The sequence below is a fragment of the Vigna radiata genome, chromosome 2, assembly GCF_000741045.1.
Source record: "Vigna radiata var. radiata cultivar VC1973A chromosome 2, Vradiata_ver6, whole genome shotgun sequence".
Classification (NCBI taxonomy): Eukaryota; Viridiplantae; Streptophyta; class Magnoliopsida; order Fabales; family Fabaceae; genus Vigna; species Vigna radiata.
In genome coordinates, this window is record NC_028352.1 from 24,003,901 (window position 1) to 24,023,882 (window position 19,982).

The 19,982-nt window shown below is 33.6% G+C and overlaps 4 protein-coding genes across 7 annotated transcripts; 2 read left to right on the top strand and 2 right to left on the bottom strand.

The window, feature by feature from the left end:
* Window positions 1–1,320: 1,320 nt before the first annotated feature.
* Window positions 1,321–5,982, bottom strand: LOC106775850 (cleavage stimulation factor subunit 50). 3 transcript variants are annotated; one of them, XM_022778878.1, is made up of 15 exons: window positions 5,803–5,982; window positions 5,595–5,698; window positions 5,390–5,473; window positions 5,004–5,092; window positions 4,755–4,827; window positions 4,571–4,654; window positions 4,396–4,482; window positions 3,493–3,563; window positions 3,342–3,393; window positions 3,202–3,259; window positions 3,020–3,120; window positions 2,780–2,934; window positions 2,248–2,356; window positions 1,846–1,902; window positions 1,321–1,744 (listed from the first exon to the last, which is right to left on the bottom strand). In XM_022778878.1, exons 2-15 carry the CDS (start codon window positions 5,694–5,696, stop codon window positions 1,589–1,591), a joined length of 1,278 nt encoding a protein of 425 aa, XP_022634599.1. In that variant the 5' UTR covers window positions 5,697–5,698; window positions 5,803–5,982; the 3' UTR covers window positions 1,321–1,588. The 3 variants fall into 3 exon arrangements, with proteins under 3 accessions (XP_022634599.1, XP_014518562.1, XP_022634600.1); XM_014663076.2 differs by having other exon boundaries at window positions 5,595–5,981; XM_022778879.1 differs by lacking the exons at window positions 5,595–5,698; window positions 5,803–5,982 and having other exon boundaries at window positions 5,004–5,082; window positions 5,390–5,476.
* An 829-nt stretch (window positions 5,983–6,811) lies between these two features.
* On the top strand, window positions 6,812–10,309 carry LOC106756165 (protein COBRA). Its single transcript, XM_014638466.2, has 6 exons — window positions 6,812–7,148; window positions 7,777–7,856; window positions 8,215–8,671; window positions 9,052–9,208; window positions 9,345–9,622; window positions 9,715–10,309. Exons 1-6 carry the CDS (start codon window positions 7,049–7,051, stop codon window positions 9,996–9,998), a joined length of 1,356 nt encoding a protein of 451 aa, XP_014493952.1. The 5' UTR covers window positions 6,812–7,048; the 3' UTR covers window positions 9,999–10,309.
* Window positions 10,310–10,423: 114 nt separating this feature from the next.
* On the bottom strand, window positions 10,424–13,034 carry LOC106756166 (COBRA-like protein 4). The gene is made up of 6 exons (XM_014638467.2): window positions 12,846–13,034; window positions 12,660–12,739; window positions 12,086–12,542; window positions 11,488–11,635; window positions 11,112–11,398; window positions 10,424–11,010 (listed from the first exon to the last, which is right to left on the bottom strand). The coding sequence occupies exons 1-6, from the start codon at window positions 12,943–12,945 to the stop codon at window positions 10,712–10,714; spliced, it is 1,371 nt and encodes a 456-aa protein (XP_014493953.1). The 5' UTR covers window positions 12,946–13,034; the 3' UTR covers window positions 10,424–10,711.
* Window positions 13,035–18,113: 5,079 nt separating this feature from the next.
* LOC106755894 (alpha-1,4-glucan-protein synthase [UDP-forming]-like) lies at window positions 18,114–19,651 on the top strand. 2 transcript variants are annotated; one of them, XM_014638121.2, is made up of 4 exons: window positions 18,114–18,465; window positions 18,562–18,812; window positions 18,893–19,061; window positions 19,139–19,651. In XM_014638121.2, exons 1-4 carry the CDS (start codon window positions 18,148–18,150, stop codon window positions 19,484–19,486), a joined length of 1,086 nt encoding a protein of 361 aa, XP_014493607.1. In that variant the 5' UTR covers window positions 18,114–18,147; the 3' UTR covers window positions 19,487–19,651. The 2 variants fall into 2 exon arrangements, with proteins under 2 accessions (XP_014493607.1, XP_022631770.1); XM_022776049.1 differs by having other exon boundaries at window positions 18,114–18,812.
* The last annotated feature ends 331 nt before the right edge of the window (window positions 19,652–19,982 follow it).

Here is a 19,982-nt window from a genome sequence, read left to right on the forward strand (position 1 = left end):
ACCTTTTTAAGCAAAATAAATAAATAATAATGTTCATTTGGTTTCTTCATGAAATCTTGAACCTAAACTAATTAAAGTATGACTTTAGTCATATTTATTATCATAAAAAAGTTTATATAACAAAAGTCTTTTTCTTATGATAACAATTACGATAACAAATATAATAACAAGTATGATAAATTTTGAATGGACTTGATACTGCATCTAAGCATAAAATATAAATATTTCGAGTAATCATAACAAATATAGCAGCTACCGCAAGTATGACGAATATAACATGTTTCAGAGTAATTATAACATAGAAGATGCAACATGTATGAAAGTTGATGATAGAAGACGTGATAAACATAGGATGATGTTTATAGAATACTAGTAATTATAATTGGTCGTGGTCATACCTATCTACAGAGCATGCCTTATACAAGTAAATTAAAAAACTTTTAAAAAATATTCTTTTATTCTTCATATGTAACTCATCAATAATCCAATTACCATTGCTTGAGTCAATTATGTGGCTAAAGTCATAATTCTGGCAGTCGTCAGAATTCTGGATTTAAGTTTTCTGGTAAAATTTGAATGGGGGATTTTCGACCACAAACTATACAGAGAACCACAGACACCACAAACAACCCACAACCTAACATTTCTAGTTTCTATAAACTTATGCATTGTTTAGTAGACTGAATACATTATCATTATGCAAATAAATGTCAAATAATACTAATGTATTTTAACTTGTGCAGACCAACCTGTTTATAAAAAATTAAGGTACATCCATTTATGATGCGGAATATACAGACTCCATGGTTATCAAACTCTCGAGTTAATTCTTAAACTCTTACGAGTTTACGTACTTAAACATGACTTTCGAATTAAACAAAAGTAAACTCTTTTTTGCATAAACTCAATAGAATTAATTGTAAAATCGATAGCATCGTATAAAATCGCGAATTTGAAATGATTCTACGAACTTAAAAAAAGAAAAAAAATTAAGAAAAACAATATCGTTTAGTCTTTTTTTATTATATATTTAATAAAATGCATCAAAATTAATTACAATAATCCAAATTTATGTTTTACAATATTTATTTTTATGAACTATATATCTATAAATTTTATTTATTTAAAGTTATATAATTTTGTAGACTTATTTGAATTAAGATATTATTTATATAATATTTTTTTATTTGAAGTAAACTCTTATAAGTTTACGAATTGAGTTTACTCGACTCTCACGAGATTACATAAACTCGCGAGTTTGATAACGTTGATCATAACATTCTAAATGAAGAGCCCGTGAGTATACCCAGCTCCAAGACATAATGACCCGCCAAGGTTCATTCAAGCCAACTTTAAGCTTCTTTGATGAAAATATGAAACAGTTAGAATCGTTCTAAAATTTGAGCAGATCACATCGGTGGAGATAGGTAGTCTTCTGATTCCAAGCGTTGAAAGCCTTAACTATTCTGCAGTGCAAGGCTACTAATAACAGAGATTAAACAAAAATAAAAAGGAGTTCCCTGAGTTAACTTCTAATCAGTGATAACTTTAGTACTGTCTGTAAATGCATTCAGCCTCCTCCCCTTTATTATACAGTCTCCTTCCAGAACCGAACTGACCTATCAGTTCCACAGGAAATAAAAGCTGACTCGACTGGTGAGTGTTCAAGCCAGCGGGGTGCACCAACATGATTAGAAGGCCACTTTGCAACTTTTTCTGTCGTCATTGCATCCCAGATAACGATCTGCAATGTATTACCCGGATGCCTCAAATCAAATCAATCCAATTAATAAAGCTAACACCACCACAGGTAAACATGGAGAAAATGAAAATGGATGAACAAACCTCATTGCTCAGTTCATCTATGAATATAATAAATTCTTCTGTCTGATTAAAAATAGCCTGCAACAGAGAGTGCACACAAAGGTAACTATCAGAATATGGATAAAAATATCACCTGCACTAACGGCTAGGCGATGTGGGTTTTGGATAGAGGTTCTGTTGTGATAAACTGCTCTTCCATATGTACCCAACAAAACAATAATTACCTGTATATTGTGATGGTAACAATAAATTAAGAGAAGCAATTTTAAAACTGATAGGCTGAATTAACTTACTAAAAAGAGATGAACACAAATATCTCTTAGTGCAAATTAAAAATACAAGCGTCTGCAGTTCTTCATGACTATAAATTCACCAAGATTAACTGACCGAATAGAACGTATTATGTATCTATCATTTATGTACCTGACACCTTAGCTGGGTATGTATAGCTCCAAGATATTGTCTGACTAATCTTCCAGAGCCGACTTCCCAAAGCTTTACGGTAGAATCCTTCCCGGAGGAGAGAACAAACCTAGAAATGAGACAGTTAAATCACTACATGTCTACAAGATCTAAGCCTATTAAGAACTTCAGGAAACTGTCACAAGTTGGTCTCGATGGGCATCAATAGCTATATCCTTGCATCAAAAGCAACGGACAAGTAAAAAATGCAACAACTTTGGCTCATTTTTTCTTGGTTGGTGATTTTTTTATTACATCTATAGCAAAAATTGCATTCATTTAGATAAACAAAAGCTCAGTAGTAAACAGGAGTTTCATTGAAGATTTCGAATTTTGATGTTGATACGATTTGGAATAAAGGAAACACCTCCTTCAAAATCATCACTAGGACCACATTTCCAGGCATAGATCATGATGTAGCAGGTAGTGATTAGTGACAGTATCACTCATGGTTTTTGCTGTGTCCAATATTTGCACCAAAATGTATTGATACCTTTGATCTTTGGTAAAAATTGCACTGGTAGCCTCAGCTGTTCCGTGTGCTGCAGTTATTGACCGCACACAATTGGCTGTGATGCCATCCCATAACCTAATAGCACCATCTTTAGATGCTGTAACATACATGGCACCTGTACAAGAATATCTGACCTACGAATCAGACAGAAATAATCAGCATCACTGTAGTGTTAGGTAATTCACAGTTTGTGATACTGATAAAAAGATAATTACATGCCTGGTTTATGGCTCCACTAGGGCTGGTCTCTGGGATATTTGATGACAGATAACACTGAAAGGTATTTATATCATACAAATGTGGAATTGCATGATCAGTTCCTGTCAGAAATTCATATCTATCATCACTGATTTTTTGTGCAAAAAAAAAAAAAAACAAGAAAGATGTGATAAAATAAATACCTGCCAGCAGAAAGTCCCCAGATGGATGGAAAGATACAGATCGAACATTGTGTGTGTCCTGCATATTTAATTAGGGAGTTTATATGTAATTCTCATATCTGCTTACTCATTGCTAATGCCTAAAGGTAGGGCAAAACAACCTGGATAACCCTGTATGCTCTCTTTGCATTCGTTTTTGAAATATCAAAAAACCTAAAAAATATAAAACTCATCATGTCAGATTGTAAGAGAATTTTCAATAAAAGGACAGAAACATGGGAATAAAATGCATATTATGGAGCAAAAACATACTTTATTGTTTGATCTTTGGCTCCAGAAATCAGGATAGTACCTTGTGGATGAAAATCCAGATCATTTATTGGCTGCATTATACATGTTTATATAAGAAAAATAAATACATTTCACAATTTCAATTTCCAAGGATCATTTCATAAACTCAAATTTGGAAAGTAAAGCTTAATAAAATCAGAAAATAAGCATCCTCCAAAACTCGCTTTGTATTAGAGTCAAAAAGATCCACCACAACCAAGACACAAATTGGCATTTTGATACATAGTGCTTAGACTAAGTAAATTTGTCAAGCCAAAAATAATCTCAACTACGAACTTCCACAGGATCAGTGAAATAAATATGAAAAAGAGGCTCTGTTTGGATAAACTTCACTATAAGCACATGTAAGAGAAGAAAACAAACTAGCATAATCTAGCTTCAAAAGGTTCCTTGCTATGCAAAGGTATAGAGGAGGGTCATTGTACGTAAACTTATACTTGCATACGCAAAGAAACTGTTTACAGATCGAACTCATGACCAACTACTAACCATAGCTACTTCATAGGCTAAAATAAGAGAAGAAAATAAGAAGATAAAATGAAATAAATTTCTAAAAGTTAAAATTAGGTCATGCGTAGTTGATCTGTGGACATTCTTGTATTTAACTTCTCTAAGAAACTTTTTTTTTTTATAAAATTTAAGTTAGGCATCACTATGTACTTTAGTATCTCAAAAGAAATCTATCATTGTCTAACAAACTTATTTTAAATTATGTATAACTAATTCTAGCTTATGAGAAAAGTTTATTTATTTTTTCTTCTCGTATAAGTACTTAAGGAAAAATTTATCTAAACATAACCCAATAATATCATAAAAATAACCAAACAAATTCTGTTAGTGATATATTAGAAAGTTCAAACACACTTGTATATGATCATAATATGTTCGAATGACAGGCCGCACAGGACCATCCTTTGCCTCTGGCAGCAACATCTGCTTGATCTTTGAAACCTGCGCGACAAGCAGAAGATCAAGTTCACACAATGTGTCAAATAAAAGGCAAAGCTTCCAAATACTAAAAAAAATAAAAATTCAGCACCTCAAATAGCTTTATTGAAGTATCGGCACTTCCAGTGGCAACAAACCTTCCATCAGCACTAAACCTAGCACATCTGGCAATATTCTAGAAACTAAGCCTATCAGTCCAAAACAACATTTCATTTTTGTATTACATCGAATTATTATTGCAGGAAATGTATACAATATCAAACTATATTGCACACCTTGTGTTCCGAAAGGTGCCGCGTTTCATGCTTCGGGAAGCTCTTTGAGGAACCTTTCATATCAGGCGCAGTGCTACCATAAACAAAACGCAATTTTCAAGAGAGCATGAGATATTGTCAACTATGGCCAACTTAAGATTCATGTAAATAACTTACTCGCTACACTGAAATAACTTATAAGTCTTGCTCGAAATTAAATACAACAAATTATATTTGATAGTCAATAGAAATGTAGTTTTAGAAGTTTGCCTGAAATCAATAGCTGCTGTGTGAGGTAGGGGCAGTGAGGCAGAGAAATCAGTGCCTCTCGTGACGTCGCCCTTTTCCGCTGCAAGACCCTGTTATTATTTTCTTAGACCAAAAAGAAAGGATCATACTGCACAGAAAAAAAGTATATCCCTTCTAAACAAATTTCCGTCTAAACACTTACAGAAAAAAAAAAGAGTAAAATAAGTTGTACTCATCCCACAAACAAAAATCAGCTTATACACTTCAGTTCAATCAAAACTTCCATTCAAATTTTTTAAAATTAAGATAAGTTGATTTTAGCTAATAAAGGGACAATGCATTTCATTTTCCTGAAAGTGTTTAGGAGAAATTTATCCAGTAAAAGGTCAAATGAAATAAGGCAGAACCTTAGAAACCAGGTCGAGAAGCCTGTTAGGTGGGGCTTCCACATTCAGTGGAGTCATGGTTGCTGAAGCAACAACACTTGCAGCCTGAAGAAAAATTAGTAAGCATTGTATTTGCTTTATAAATAAAAATGAAAATTGGTATCTAAGATAAATAAATGCATTCATTCAGCATGTTAGGTTATGTTTGAAGGAAGATTGGGCTTGCCTGGGTGAGATTGTTGTCCCGAAGATGTGCGACGATGAGAGAATTGAGGTGTCTGTAGAGTTTTCCATCAAGCACGGCCTGTTCCGAGTTACTGCTATCCATTCCTGCATAGAGAAAATATCCCTAATTCGATGGAACCAAGAACCCTAGAAACTGATCTGTTTGGTTAGTTCCCAAATCGGAGGAGGAAGAGCTTAGCCATGCTTACTTTGCTGCCGCCACTTTCAAAGGGTCTTCAAAATTAAAAGAAAATCAAATTATTTACAAATTTCCTTTTTTTTCACAGAAAAACGTGTCAAGTGGAATAAAACGAAGACATAAATTATCAGAAAACACTAATGAGAAACAGAGAAAAAAAAAATTGAGAAATTTTATCCTTTTAACACGAATTTGAAACAAACCATTAACAATTCAACCCTAATAATAAATAGGTAGATTCACATCTTATTAATATTATATCTTTTTAAGACTTCTTCCGTTAAAAAATCTATCAATAAACACGGGTTTAGAAGAAGATTACACTTTTAATTAACCTTAATTAACATAGCCTTTTTCAATATGTTTTAATTTTCCAAAAAAGAAAAAAAAAAGAAAGAATGTTGACATTAATCATCTTTTACATCTATAAATAATCCTAAACCATCAATGACATTATCCTTAAAATAATGTTCATGTTCAGAAGAAACAAAAAGATAGCTAACTGCTATCTAATCAATCATCTGTGAGGGATGGATCTACCTTGAGAACAAGTTGTAGAGTTATTATGTAAAACATTGTAGCAAACATCTCACCGACAAGTTTAAGGAGATTTTTCAACTTTTCTTTTTAATTATTTAAACCCATGCACCTCTCTTTCCTTCACATCTTCCTCTTTCTGTCGGTATCTTTTCTTATTCCCACAATATCCCTAAATAAATAGGATGCAACAATCACCTCAGTATTCAAATGGGACCTAAAAAAGTTTCCAAATTTAAGTGCCACGGAGAAAAAACAAGATCTTGGCTCGAAAATTTAACAGCTAAAATTTCAATAAAACAAATGCATTTGTATATTAAATGTTAAATTTGTAATTTTTATTTAAGTAATTTTTTAGTGACAAATATAACTCTGCACTGAATCAACAAAGCCTACTGTGAATATAAAAGACACTACCTGACTCTGTAAAAATTTAACCATGTTGGTTCAGTAGATTCTTAACTGTCATTAAAGGGCAAAATTGATATTTGGTGATGAGTGTTTGTATCAGATCTTCCAAACAGTTTTGTTACAGTTATACAATAAAGACAGTGATTACATGAAGTTTCATGACAGACTCAGTTCATTTCGAAACCAAAGCTTCTGCTTTGTGATGGAACTAGAGAGCTGAGAGGTCTACATCTTTGTTTGCTCTCACTCCCTTTTTGGTGCAGATCTTGAACTTGAGCAACATTTTCATATAAAATCTGCATCAAGAAATGGAACACAAAATGTTACCTGCCATTGGATCTGTTGTCCCTCGTGGTTTTTTTGCAGTCTTGCTCCTGCTGTTCTTTTTCTCCTCATTCAGTTCTACAGGTATTGGCTTCCTCTCATTGTTTGCATGGAGCTCAAATTTGCTTCCTACATGTACATTGATAATTTGGTTTTTGGTTCTGTTTCTATTTCTGAGTTACCGAGTTCCCATTTTCTCGAAAGTTTGGTTCTTTTGCTAGAACTGTGATTGAGGAAGTTGAAGGGCATTTTATTGCATTGATCTGTATATTAGTTGACGGGTCCAAGTCAATTTGGATACTCACTTCTTTGTGTCGGTTCGTAGTTTTTTGTTTGGCACTTTAACCGATCAAAGAAAGGGAAAGATGGAATCGATATTTTTGTTTTTAAATGAATTTTTCATTACATTTTAAGCACTTAGTTGTTGCATATTAGTGATCTGGTGTCTATTAATAGAACTATAGATTAGTACAGTTACACCCATCTGATAACTACTTTAGATAAGTAGACTGTTTCTTTATTGAACTTGGAGAAAGTGAGGTTGCTCATGGATACAAATTACACTTTTATCTATATTTGGTTTTAGTGTTTTACTATATCTGTTAAAGTCTCTAATCTCCAGCTCGAAAGCAATTGAGTCAGATGTATTTTGTTGGAAAAATTTTCAGATTAATTTAAAATTCATCAATATTTCATGCTTGTTCGTTTGCAGAAGCCTATGATCCGCTTGATCCAACTGGCAATATAACAATCAAATGGGATGTCATTAGCTGGACTCCAGATGGCTATCTTGTAAGTGACCACAGATTTTTGAATGTATATTAAATACTCAGTATAACTCTTACCTTGGAAATTTTTCTAAAATCAATGAGAATTATGTAAGACTGAACTTATTTGTAGCTTGATTTTTGTTTGAACAGGACGCAAAAGTTTGTCTGAGTGGGTATATTTTACTATGGTTAATTGGTTATTACTATTTTGACATTTTGTATTCACCTCTGATTTCATTGAGATCGTGAATTACTTCACATGTCAAAGAAGCAGTAACCAATTGTTTTTTTTAGATTTGATTGTGAGTGAAATTAGGCTTCTATGATCTGTTTCTGCTTCTTGAAACATATTGAACCTTGTTGTATGGCTTGATGAGCAGGCTGTTGTTACAATGTACAACTTTCAACAATATCGCCACATTCAGTCCCCTGGATGGTCATTAGGGTGGACATGGGCTAAAAAAGAAGTAATTTGGAACATGATGGGAAGCCAAACCACAGAGCAAGGGGACTGTTCAAAGTTCAAAGCAGGTATTCCTCATTGTTGTAAGAAGGACCCAACAGTGGTGGATTTACTGCCAGGGACTCCTTACAACCAGCAGATTGCAAATTGTTGCAAAGGGGGTGTCCTAAATTCATGGGGTCAGGACCCCAGTAGTGCAGTAAGTTCTTTCCAGATTAGTGTTGGTTCTGCTGGAACCACAAACAGAACGGTCAAACTGCCTAAAAATTTTACCCTCAAAGCACCAGGACCTGGCTACACTTGTGGTCCTGCAAAGGTTGTGAAACCAACTACATTTATTACCAGTGACAAGAGGAGAACCACCCAAGCCATGAGTAAGTTACTTTAAAATTACACTGAATTAATCAAAATCCTTCTTATATTCGTTTGTCTTTCTAAACATTCTTCTAAGACAAGCTTCTAGCTAGATATAAGATATGTACATACAGGCCCTTGTTATATTGAAGTTTCTTTTGAACTTTTGTTATTACTTTTAGTCATGAAAGTTTATTCTGTCCATCTTTTTCACTTTCAACGTTTCATTTTCATTTTTCATATTAGCATCATTGCTTCTGTAAATGTAATGGATATTATTCTGGTGAAATAAATAGTTGGTAGTCATGTACTGAATAATAATTTATGCTTTGTACATTATTCAGAGTAAGAAATCCAAATTCTTACTTCTCTTCAACTAAACTTGAATATTTTGTGGCAGTGACTTGGAATATTACCTGCACTTATTCTCAATTCCTGGCTCAAAAGACTCCGAGTTGTTGTGTTTCCCTTTCATCCTTCTATAATGACACAGTAGTAAACTGCCCAACCTGCACCTGTGGCTGCCAAAACAAAACAGAATCTGGCAGCTGCGTAGAGTAAGTATACAATTTATCTATTCCTACATATTTGAAACCTTCCTTTCTTGTGTGTAGTAGTTCTTCAAAGTACTTTCCTGAGTAGTTTTTTCATCATTCCCCATTCTTATGATTTATCTTTCTGATTGTCTTATAGACCAAATTCACCGCATTTAGCTTCAGTTGTATCAGCATCAGGCAAAGGTGCAAACACACCTTTAGTTCAGTGCACCAGCCACATGTGTCCTATTCGAGTGCATTGGCATGTGAAACTCAATTACAAAGAGTACTGGAGGGTGAAGGTCACAATTACTAATTTCAATTACAGAATGAACTACTCTCAGTGGAACCTTGTTGTGCAGCATCCCAATTTAGATAATATTACCCAGCTCTTCAGTTTTCAGTACAAGTCACTAACACCCTATGAGGGCTTGAGTAAGTTCTCTCTTTCATACACATATTTCTAGATGATATTGTGAAGAAAACATCCCAGTCTTATGTAATTGATTTGGGACATGGGTTTTCAGATGATACAAGTATGCTGTGGGGAATCAAGTTCTACAATGATTTTCTTTCTTCAGCTGGACCTCTTGGGAACGTTCAATCAGAAATCTTACTTAGAAAAGACAAATCAACCTTCACATTTGATAAGGGATGGGCATTCCCGAGAAGGATTTATTTCAATGGGGATAACTGTGTTATGCCTCCTCCAGATGCCTACCCTTGGCTGCCAAATGCAAGTTCTAAACTAGTTTTCTCTGTGCTAAGTACACTCATAGCCACTTTAGCTTCTTTGTTAATTGTTATTTAATCAATCATAGAGAATATGGAGGAACCATCTTCTCTCTTGGAGCAATGTATCTCTCTCTTCTGCACCAGCTTGTGAAAGATAAAGTCATCCCCATTCTCAAAAAGGCATAGAAGCTGCTACCAAGGCAATAAAAAGTATCACAGATGCATAAATGCTTGCCACAAGAATTCTGTCCTTTATTCACCGTGGGGATTGCATTTTACCCAGTATAAGTGACACATCTTTTAGCTTTTGATTTGTATAATTATTGTAAGTTACTTGCTTGGATGATAATTATTTTTTCAGATTATAAAATATCCAATTTATTTTTAGTGTTGAGTTGAGATGATGATTCCAAGACGAAATTATAGGTTTCTGAAGTCATTTGTTATATACTCATTTTCACATTTTTACAATCCCAAAACATATGCAGATGGGTTTACATTGTATGTAAAAAGTACTATGCAAAAAAGAACAGTTCATTGAATATATAAAGGAAAATCGATTTGTGGATATACTCTGCAGTAAGGGTTGATATACTCGTTAGTTTGTTCTCATCCTTATTCTTCTAATTAAATAATGACTAACAATCCGAAGAGAAAATGTCACNTTATGAGTGAATATATTCATTTGATATGTATAAGAGTTCACAAGAAATTCCATTTTGCATATCTGCCAGCTAACTCCTCTCTCTAAGCTGTAAGCTTCAAACTAAAAAGAGCCTCTCTTATACCTCAAAAATGTGTTACAATCAAATGAAAAAATAATGTGAAAACCACATAGGTTGCAATCAATTTAAGAGTTGTTGGTGGTTTGTGGGCAGAGTTTGGCAACATAGGATATGAATCAGGAGGTGGCAGCATGCATTCATCACCATTAAAGTAGACCCTCCTAGGAAATGCCCAACCCTGCTTGAGAGTAAATGTGTTCTTGTCCTTCTTCATGAGCACCTCAGACTGAACATTCCCTTTAGGCCCAGCTTCCATCAACAGATCGTTGTAATATTTCAAACCATAGAACATGCCTGTGTCATCTGCATATACAAATCAGCAAGCAGAGTATTAAGGAAACCTCTTCCAAAGCACTAATACAGAAAAAGACTCAACCATTTGCTGTCCATTTGTAAGAACTCACTTATGGATTCATAGGGAAGGAGTGGCATGTATTCAAAGCTATAGACTTGGGTTACATTATTGAGATTGGGGTGTTGCACAACAAGAGACCAATCGGTGAAATTCAATCGATAGTTGAAGTTGATAATGGCAATCTTGACACGCCAATAGTCTTGATAGTTGTCTTTCAAATGCCAGTGCACCCGGACATGACACAAGTGGTGTGTGCACTGTAACAATGGTTTTGGTGTGATGTCTGATTTTCGATGAGTTGAGGTGACGTTCTCTTGCAGGATCTTTGAGTCTTTCCTGCACGCCCATCATTGTAAGATAAAAGTTGTATGTCAGTACTAATTAAAAGGAGAAAAGACTAAAGTAAAATTACAAGGGCGGCTTACGTGACACAAGTATCGTTATTCTGGCAACCACAAGCACAAGGTGGACAACCTGTGATTTTGTCACTGTAGAAAGATGACAAAGAAACACAACAGCTTGGGTTCTTGGAGGCAAGAAACTGTGAATAAGTACATGTCACATTCCAAGACACTGCATAGAAAACCATAAGATAGAATCATCTAAGCATTCAATCAGAATGATAAGTATAAAGCATTCTCAGGCCGAGATATACATATTGGATGATCTGATAGCAAACCGATAATAGAACAATAAATTCAGCAAAAAATAAATTTGATTAAAATAAACTCTAATTCATAAAAATAAAAGAGATGAATTATGTAAGACGACTGTATATCCTGTATAGTCGTCTTATTTCTACTTTATGTAAGACTTCTAGTAAGTCATCTAATCATAGATTGTCATGAATGATAAGATTGTTAGTTTGTGAATACTTTAATGTCATATACATTTTGGTTTAGTTGGGTGTAAACTTTTTTAAGCTAACTGTGTGTGAAAATTAAACTAATTGGCAATAATAGCAACGCATCAGTAATCACAGAGATACAGTGAATGAAGGGAATTAGTAATGTATGCACATACTCAATGCCTGCATTTTTCGCCTTCGATCATCTGTGAGGATTGCAGTGGATGGAACAACCTTAGCAGGGCCACAAGAATATCCTGGTCCAGGTCCCAACAATTTGAAGTTCTTAGGCAATTTGACTGTCTTGTTGGAGGTGCCAGAGAGCCCCACACCAATCTGAAATGAAGAGACTGCACCTGAAGGGTTCTGTCCCCAAGATGTAAGCACACCACCCCTGCAGCAATTGGTGAACTGCATGTTGAAAGGAGCTCCAGGTAGCAAGTCAACAACTTGAGGGTCCCTCTTGCAGCTGTGAGGAATCTTCAACTTGAACTTGGCACAGTTTCCTTGCTCTGTGGCTTGAGCCCCCATCATGGCCCATATTATTTCTTTCTTTGCCCATGTCCACCCCAGAGTCCACCCAGGATTCATAATATTGCGGTACAATTGGAAGTTAAACAATGTCACAGTGGCCTACAAAATTTAACACAACTTATCATTTTATGCATGATTTGAGCATTCTTTTGGAGACCTTTTCATATTCATAAACATATAATCCATGCATATTATGATAGAATGATCAGAAGTTACCAAATATCCATCTGATGTCCAGGACATGATATCCCATCTTATTGTCACATTCCCAGTTGGATCCAATGGATCAAATGATTCTACAATCACAACAAGATAAATAACTTACAATGAATCCCTGAGCAAACAAACTATATCTACAACTCTAACTTCCCTGTGTTTTGCATATATAGTTGTGTAATTTACCTGCTGGAGAAACTAAAACAAAGCATAGAGCAATTAAGGCAACCAACTTGAAGCATCCAAATGTGTCCTTTTGCTGCTGTTTACCACTGTCAGATTCCATGTCTGAAGTTCACAGAATCACTAGTTCTGGTGTGGCACACAACTTGCTAAGAGTGCAGATGTACTAGTGCATTTATAACAACATATGTTGAACTGATTTGCAGAATATGTTATCACCTAGTGGTTGTTAGGTCCATGTGATATCACATTCAAAAGAAATGTTATGTCTGCATCTCTCTTATCAATTGTTTGCATGCAACTAGCTCTACTTCAATATCTTTTCAGTTAGCCAGTTTTCACTTACTTTTCATTCTTTAAACGACTTGCCTCAAATTGATGAATGATTTATGGCTGGGGAGCTTTTATGTTTTTGTTTATTCTCTGGGATTATTAACATTACATCTTAAAGTAGTTGTTTATCTGGATATAGTTTTGTGTCTGGAGCTAAACATCAACATCTATGAATATAAATTGTTCATGTTTACAGAACAAATAGCTATATCATCTGTTTTCACTATTATAAAACATGGCAATCAGCCTTAGAGAATATGGTGTAGAGTTACCATCTTGCGATGGATTGAAAACAAATAACACATTTAAAAATCAAACTGATACATTGAACAAATCAAATGTAGCCCATGTGTCTTAGTTCAAGTTATTGGGCCATAGTCTTCAAACCTGATTATCTATCACTAAATTCAGATGGGCAGCTTCTTCCTGCACCTTCATTTTTTCTTATACCCCATATGATCTGGAAATAACCTTTTTCTCTAAAAAAAAAAGATTTTCTGGTTGTAGAATCCGGAAGCCGAAAATAACTTCTGGATTGTGCAGTTTGAAAGCCGAATACTTATTAATTGTGCAATCTGGAATTTTTTAACCTTTTCTAACTTCTGGAAGTCATTTTTAACTTTTGAATTAAACAATATAAAAATCATTTTTAGCTTTTGTTTTGAATTATGTAAACAATCTAAAAAAAGAATGAAATAAAAAAATTTATATAGAGGTTGAATATTCGAACTTTTTTTATTGGGTAACTTTTTTATGAAATTAAAAAATGGAATAAGTTTTTCAAAAAATTTGAAGTTGGACAAGTTGTGCCAGTGACTTTCTAATAAAAAAAAGTCATGTTAGTTTCAAGCAATTTTGTTGGAAATGACTTAAAATCGTGTAAACATTAAACTATTTCGAATTACATAAAGTTGTAACATGTTAAGACGATTTTGTTTAAATATAATAATTTTTTTTTTATCTCTTAAAGCAAAGTGATGCCATTTTGGCATAACTTCATTTGTGTTTTGAATTGTGATTAAGTCATGGAAGGTTTACACCAATTTTGTGTTATTTGGAACATGTTGAAGTCGTGAGTTAGTGAAACGACTTCTTCATTATTAAAAGTTGTGAATGCATAACTTCAAGATGTAGATATGTATAAATTAAATTAAACAAAAAGTTAAATTTGTGTTGTGTACTTATTTAATTAAAATTACTAAATTGATTTAACAAATAAAAAAGCGAATAGATAGAAGTCATACTATCTTTTTAATATCATATATTGAAGAAAAAAAAATATAAGTATGATTTTAACATAGTAAGAAAATTGTCGAGTATTTAATTACATTAATTAAAAAAAAATTGTTTGTGTTACTTATTCAAAAATTAGAAATCAAAACATTTTATAAAAGAGTGGTAAAAAGTGAAATTGAACCTTATGACTAAAAATAAAGAAAAAGATGGTCATAAAAAAGAAAATTCAATTAAATTTGAAGGATTACATTGTTTGTTACATATGGAAAAAGAAATTATTTATGGAATGACATGTTATATTGAGGTCTTTTTTTTGTCGTGTAGGTCTTATTTGAGGAGGTGGAATTGAATCATCATCATTGTCTCCATCTTTTCATTCTGATCAACATTCTAGGGTATTTAGATGGATGTGGGTCAATAATATGTGGAATTGTATGTAGATGGATGTGTTGATGCCAAAGTTCCAAACATATTTTGTATTGGACAAGAAGAAATATTTCGTTGTGAAGGAAAAATGTTATACGTGTAGGGAACTTGCGGCTAAGAAGATCGATAAGACATTTTTTAATGGTGATCCACGTATAAGGTTAAGCAGTTTTTGAAAACTAGACTGACCAAATGAGTGTTGATGAAATTGTTCAATATATGAAAAAGACCCAACATGGTGATAATGAGTTAGTGCTTGAGGTTTAATTGGCTTTTGTGGTTTGTTATATTGTAGTAGAAAAGGGAAATTTTTAGTTAAGTGAAAGTAAATAAGAAAAAATTGTAAGGAAGTTCACTCACATTATCCTTGGATGATGGTTGTGGAAGTAAAATATAACTGATAACATATGGTTAATGTACCATTGCATGCATGTTGTTGTGTCACACATGTATGAATTTATGTTCTTCAATATGAAATTAAAATAAACTATATCACTTCTATATATTCACTTTTTTTTTAAACCAATTTAGTAATCGAACAAGTACACAACAAATATTGAACTATTTATTCAATTTAATTTATACATATTCACAACATTGAAGTCATGCTAAAAACACATAACTTCAGTCACAAGAAAGTCGTCTCGATCACACACGACTTTGAGATTGGCAACAACTTAACTCTTAAGAATCGATTACAATAATTCCAAAGTAAATTTTTTATGATAATTTACAAATCACATGGTTACAAAATCCTTAATCTCCATGAGAAATTTGATAAATCAATATGTACACGATATAAGAAAAAACTTGGGACAAGTGATAAGAAACTCGAATATGAGAAGAAGCAACAAGCACAAAGTTGTATGACAATACAACATGTTAGTAAAGGAACCAAAATCTTGACAAAATGGAGAAAGAAAAACCCTTCCTAACATAAACAATGCAAGAGACAATCGTCGAACTCCGTCCGAGTAGTGAAATCTCACACAAACCACTCTGGAAGAAGCTTGCCAATCTAAATGCTGAGAGTGACCTAATCACTCTAGCAACCACAAAGGTAAAGAATAATCTTGATCTTTATAAAACATCGAGATCAACAAAGTAGACAATGGGTACATGAGAAACTCAGTGTTCCAGTATCTGAATATAGGAGCAACTTAGTGTTTTCGTACCCGAATACGAACAACTCGGCGATTCAGTGCCTGAGTACAAAAGCAACTTGACTTGACAATATCCAAGTATAGAGCAACTCAATGTTCCAATACCAAAGTACAAGAGCAATAAGTGTTTCAAAGCCCAAATATAGGAAAAGCTTGACACTAACACCATGAATAGCTTGGTAAGAGATCTTTGCACTGTCAGTTCATGTACATAAAATAGTAACCAAATGAAGGAAAACCCAATGAACTCAAAGAGAGAGTTAGGATATCAAACTTGATCAAATAGTCATGTAAGAAAAGCAACGGCTAAGCAACTAAAAATTGGACCTTAAAATACTCGGGTTCAAGAAGGAACGTTCCAAAAGACAAACCTAGTCTGAAGAAAGTGCAATGATGCTCGAGACTTTAAACAAAAAGAAAACTTGCACTCAGTTAGGATGATTGCATTACAGACACCCTCTAAAACAAATGCTACAAGCTAGAAGAACTTAATAGAAAACTAATCTCTAAGGTCAATTAAGACAAACCTTAAAAGGAAATAAGTATGAGGACAAACATTCATTGATAAAATGTTTAAGAGAGCATAAAGACAAACGTTTAAGAGATAAACAAACACTTTATCCCATAAAAATTTGTTTACTTGGGATAGTTTATCTTATCTTATTTGTTTTGTTGTTTGTTTCTACTTAATTATGCTAACAATGGTTACAACTAGTAATGCCACAAGTATGATCATAGGCTGCATAACTTTGCAGAAAATAACCATAAAGAAAAAAAGTCACAGGATGAAAAGACTTGCAAGAAGAAAGAAGACAACAAGCATAAGTGGAGTTTCCTTCCTTAGGCTCCTCTTACACATGCACAAGAAGAAACATCCACTATAAAAAAGCTTGCCTAAAACACCCACACATACAAAGTCTACCTAAATGGTAATACAAATCAAGCCAGCATAGTTATCAAGATAGTAATAAGTCTAAAAACATGACACCCAAGTTATTTATACGATATCATAAGTTATGCTTATAAACGCAACACTTAAATTGTCTAAAAAATAACATAAGTTATATCCACAAATAAGTTACTTGGACAATAACATAACTCCAACAAAACTCAATCAATATTATTAACCTAAAATAGATAAATAATATTCACAAAAATATTTATTAAATAATTATTATATATTAACAAAATATATAATCAAATCTCAATAATATAACTATATTTCATATATCCCTTAATATCATATATCAATGGCTATAAATTTTTTTATAAATACTTACTAAATAACAAGCTGTATCCAAACATAGGATATTTATAACTATTGTTTTTGTCTTGTCTAAACTTAACCAATAATCTATAAAAATACTAATATCACGTATGTCGATGCCTACAAGTATCTCTTTTAAGATACCTGTGTGGTATCAAGTATGTGGGCTTCACAGTGAGCCCATAATAAGGGACTTTCTTACTACAGGCCAACTTTCAACAACTTACCTTATTTTAAAATTTATTCCTTATTAAACCTTCAAAATAAATAAATAAATAAGTTATTGGTTAAGCAATAAGCATGAAATTTGTCATCTTTCGACTATAATAAAATTAAAAAAAAAAAATTTTGACATAGATTTTTTTTTACAATATTTTAATATAATATATATTATTTTTTATAATTGTATTGATATATTTCAAACCCAATATAAAAATTTTTAAAATAACGCATATGTTGTATCTAAATATTGTTAAAGAATATGTATTAACGTATAATTGGCCTTTAAGTTAATCATACCATACAAGTTTTACGTGGTCATTTAATCGTTTTACGCATATGGTTACAGGGTCAATTAAGAAATTGGTCAGAGAGAATGATCATAGAAATATGTTGCTGACAACAGCACAGGTCCAGCTAGCTGATGAACACTAACGTTAATTGGTTTCTCCTAGACAATGTTGACATTGTGTATGACGTATACCACAAGGAATTCTTCTCGTAATTATAAGTAATTAGCAAGTGAATTATTTAATTATAGGTATTTCCTTTTATATAAAATAAATTTAATTGTTCTACAAAAACCCCATGAACTCCAAAGCATTGGAAACAAAGACCACCGTTCCATCCTCGAAACAACGTTGTGGTTTATCGGAGAGGTATGTCGGAAACAGGAGCGACGGCGATTCTGAAGGAGGAGGTGGACATAGTTATCCCCACAATAAGGAACCTGGAGTTCTTGGAGAAGTGGAGAGCGTTCTTTCAGCCTTACCACCTCATAATAGTGCAGGACGGTGACCCTTCTAAGGGCATCAAGGTCCCCGAAGGCTTCGACTACGAACTCTACAACCGTAACGACATCAACCGCATTCTGGGCTCCAAGAGCCATTGCATTTCCTTCAAGGACTCTGCATGCCGTTGCTTCGGCTTCTTGCTCTCCAAGAAGAAGTACATCTTCACCATCGACGATGATTGCTTTGTCAGTATCACACTTTTTCTTAGATTTCGTCATAGTCATGGAATGAGGGTCAGATTCCAGTTTTATATTGTTTCTATTCTTTCTCTCCTTTTTCAGGTTGCAAAAGATCCATCTGGGAAAGAAATTAACGCCCTTGAACAGCATCTGAAGAACCTTCTGACTCCATCAACCCCGTTTTTTTTCAACACCCTCTACGATCCGTTTAGAGAGGGTACAGATTTTGTCCGTGGATACCCGTTTAGTCTGCGTGAAGGTGTTCCTACAGCTGCTTCTCATGGCCTCTGGCTCAACATTCCTGATTATGATGCCCCAACTCAGCTTGTCAAACCTCTGGAGAGGAACACCAGGTACGATGAATGTTTAGGTCAAATGTTTTTGAAGAAAAGTTGAAAAAAAATAATACTTAAATTTGGTTTTTGTATTTAAGGTATGTGGATGCAGTAATGACCATACCAAAGGGAACCCTGTTTCCCATGTGTGGAATGAATCTGGCATTCAACCGTGAATTAATTGGTCCTGCAATGTACTTTGGACTGATGGGAGATGGTCAACCTATTGGACGCTATGAGGCCATGTGGGCTGGTTGGTGCATGAAGGTATTGTATTCCAAACATCATGTTAAAAAGGGGACATGTTTGTAGAAGATTGTCTGAAAAAATCGACACTGTTGTAGGTGATAAGTGATCATCTAGGATTCGGCGTGAAGACAGGTTTGCCTTACGTGTGGCACAGCAAAGAGAGCAACCCATTTGTAAACCTGAAGAAGGAGTACAAAGGAATTTACTGGCAAGAAGAGCTGATTCCATTTTTCCAATCTGTTTCTCTTCCCAAGGAATGCACAACAGCTCAGAAATGCTACGTTGAACTTTCGAAGCAAGTGAAGGCAAAACTTGGGAAGGTTGATGAGTATTTCAACAAGCTTGCAGATAACATGGTAACTTGGATTGAAGCTTGGGAGGAGCTAAACCCTTCTGCTATGGCACCAAAATCTGATGCATTGCCCAATGGCTCTGCCAAGTAGCTTCTTCATCATCACTAGGATATGCTTGTAGTCTTCTTTTTTCTTTTCTCTTTCCATATAGAACAATAAACTTTCATCACTGCCTCCTCAACATATATATTTTTTAATGTTTTCTTCGTCACTTTGAAATGTACCTTATTACTAAATTTTGAAGAGCAATAACATCATGAGACACTTTTATATTTATTTGATATATGATGATGATATTTTGACAATACTTTTTGATAACAGAACACGTGTCATTATTTTATTAGTCTATTTGAATTTATATTTAAAAATATATTTAAAACGGACCACTCATGTATGCATTGTCAAAAAGTTGTTAAAAAAATATTATTAAAAAGACTTTTTCTTTTGACATATAATAAAAGGATAAAATGATCCAAAAAATATTAAATTTTGTAATTTTTCAAGAAAAAAAATAAAAAATAAAAAAAAAATAATATCAAATAAATATAAAAAATTTATGTGTGAATAATCATTTCTCAACTTTGAA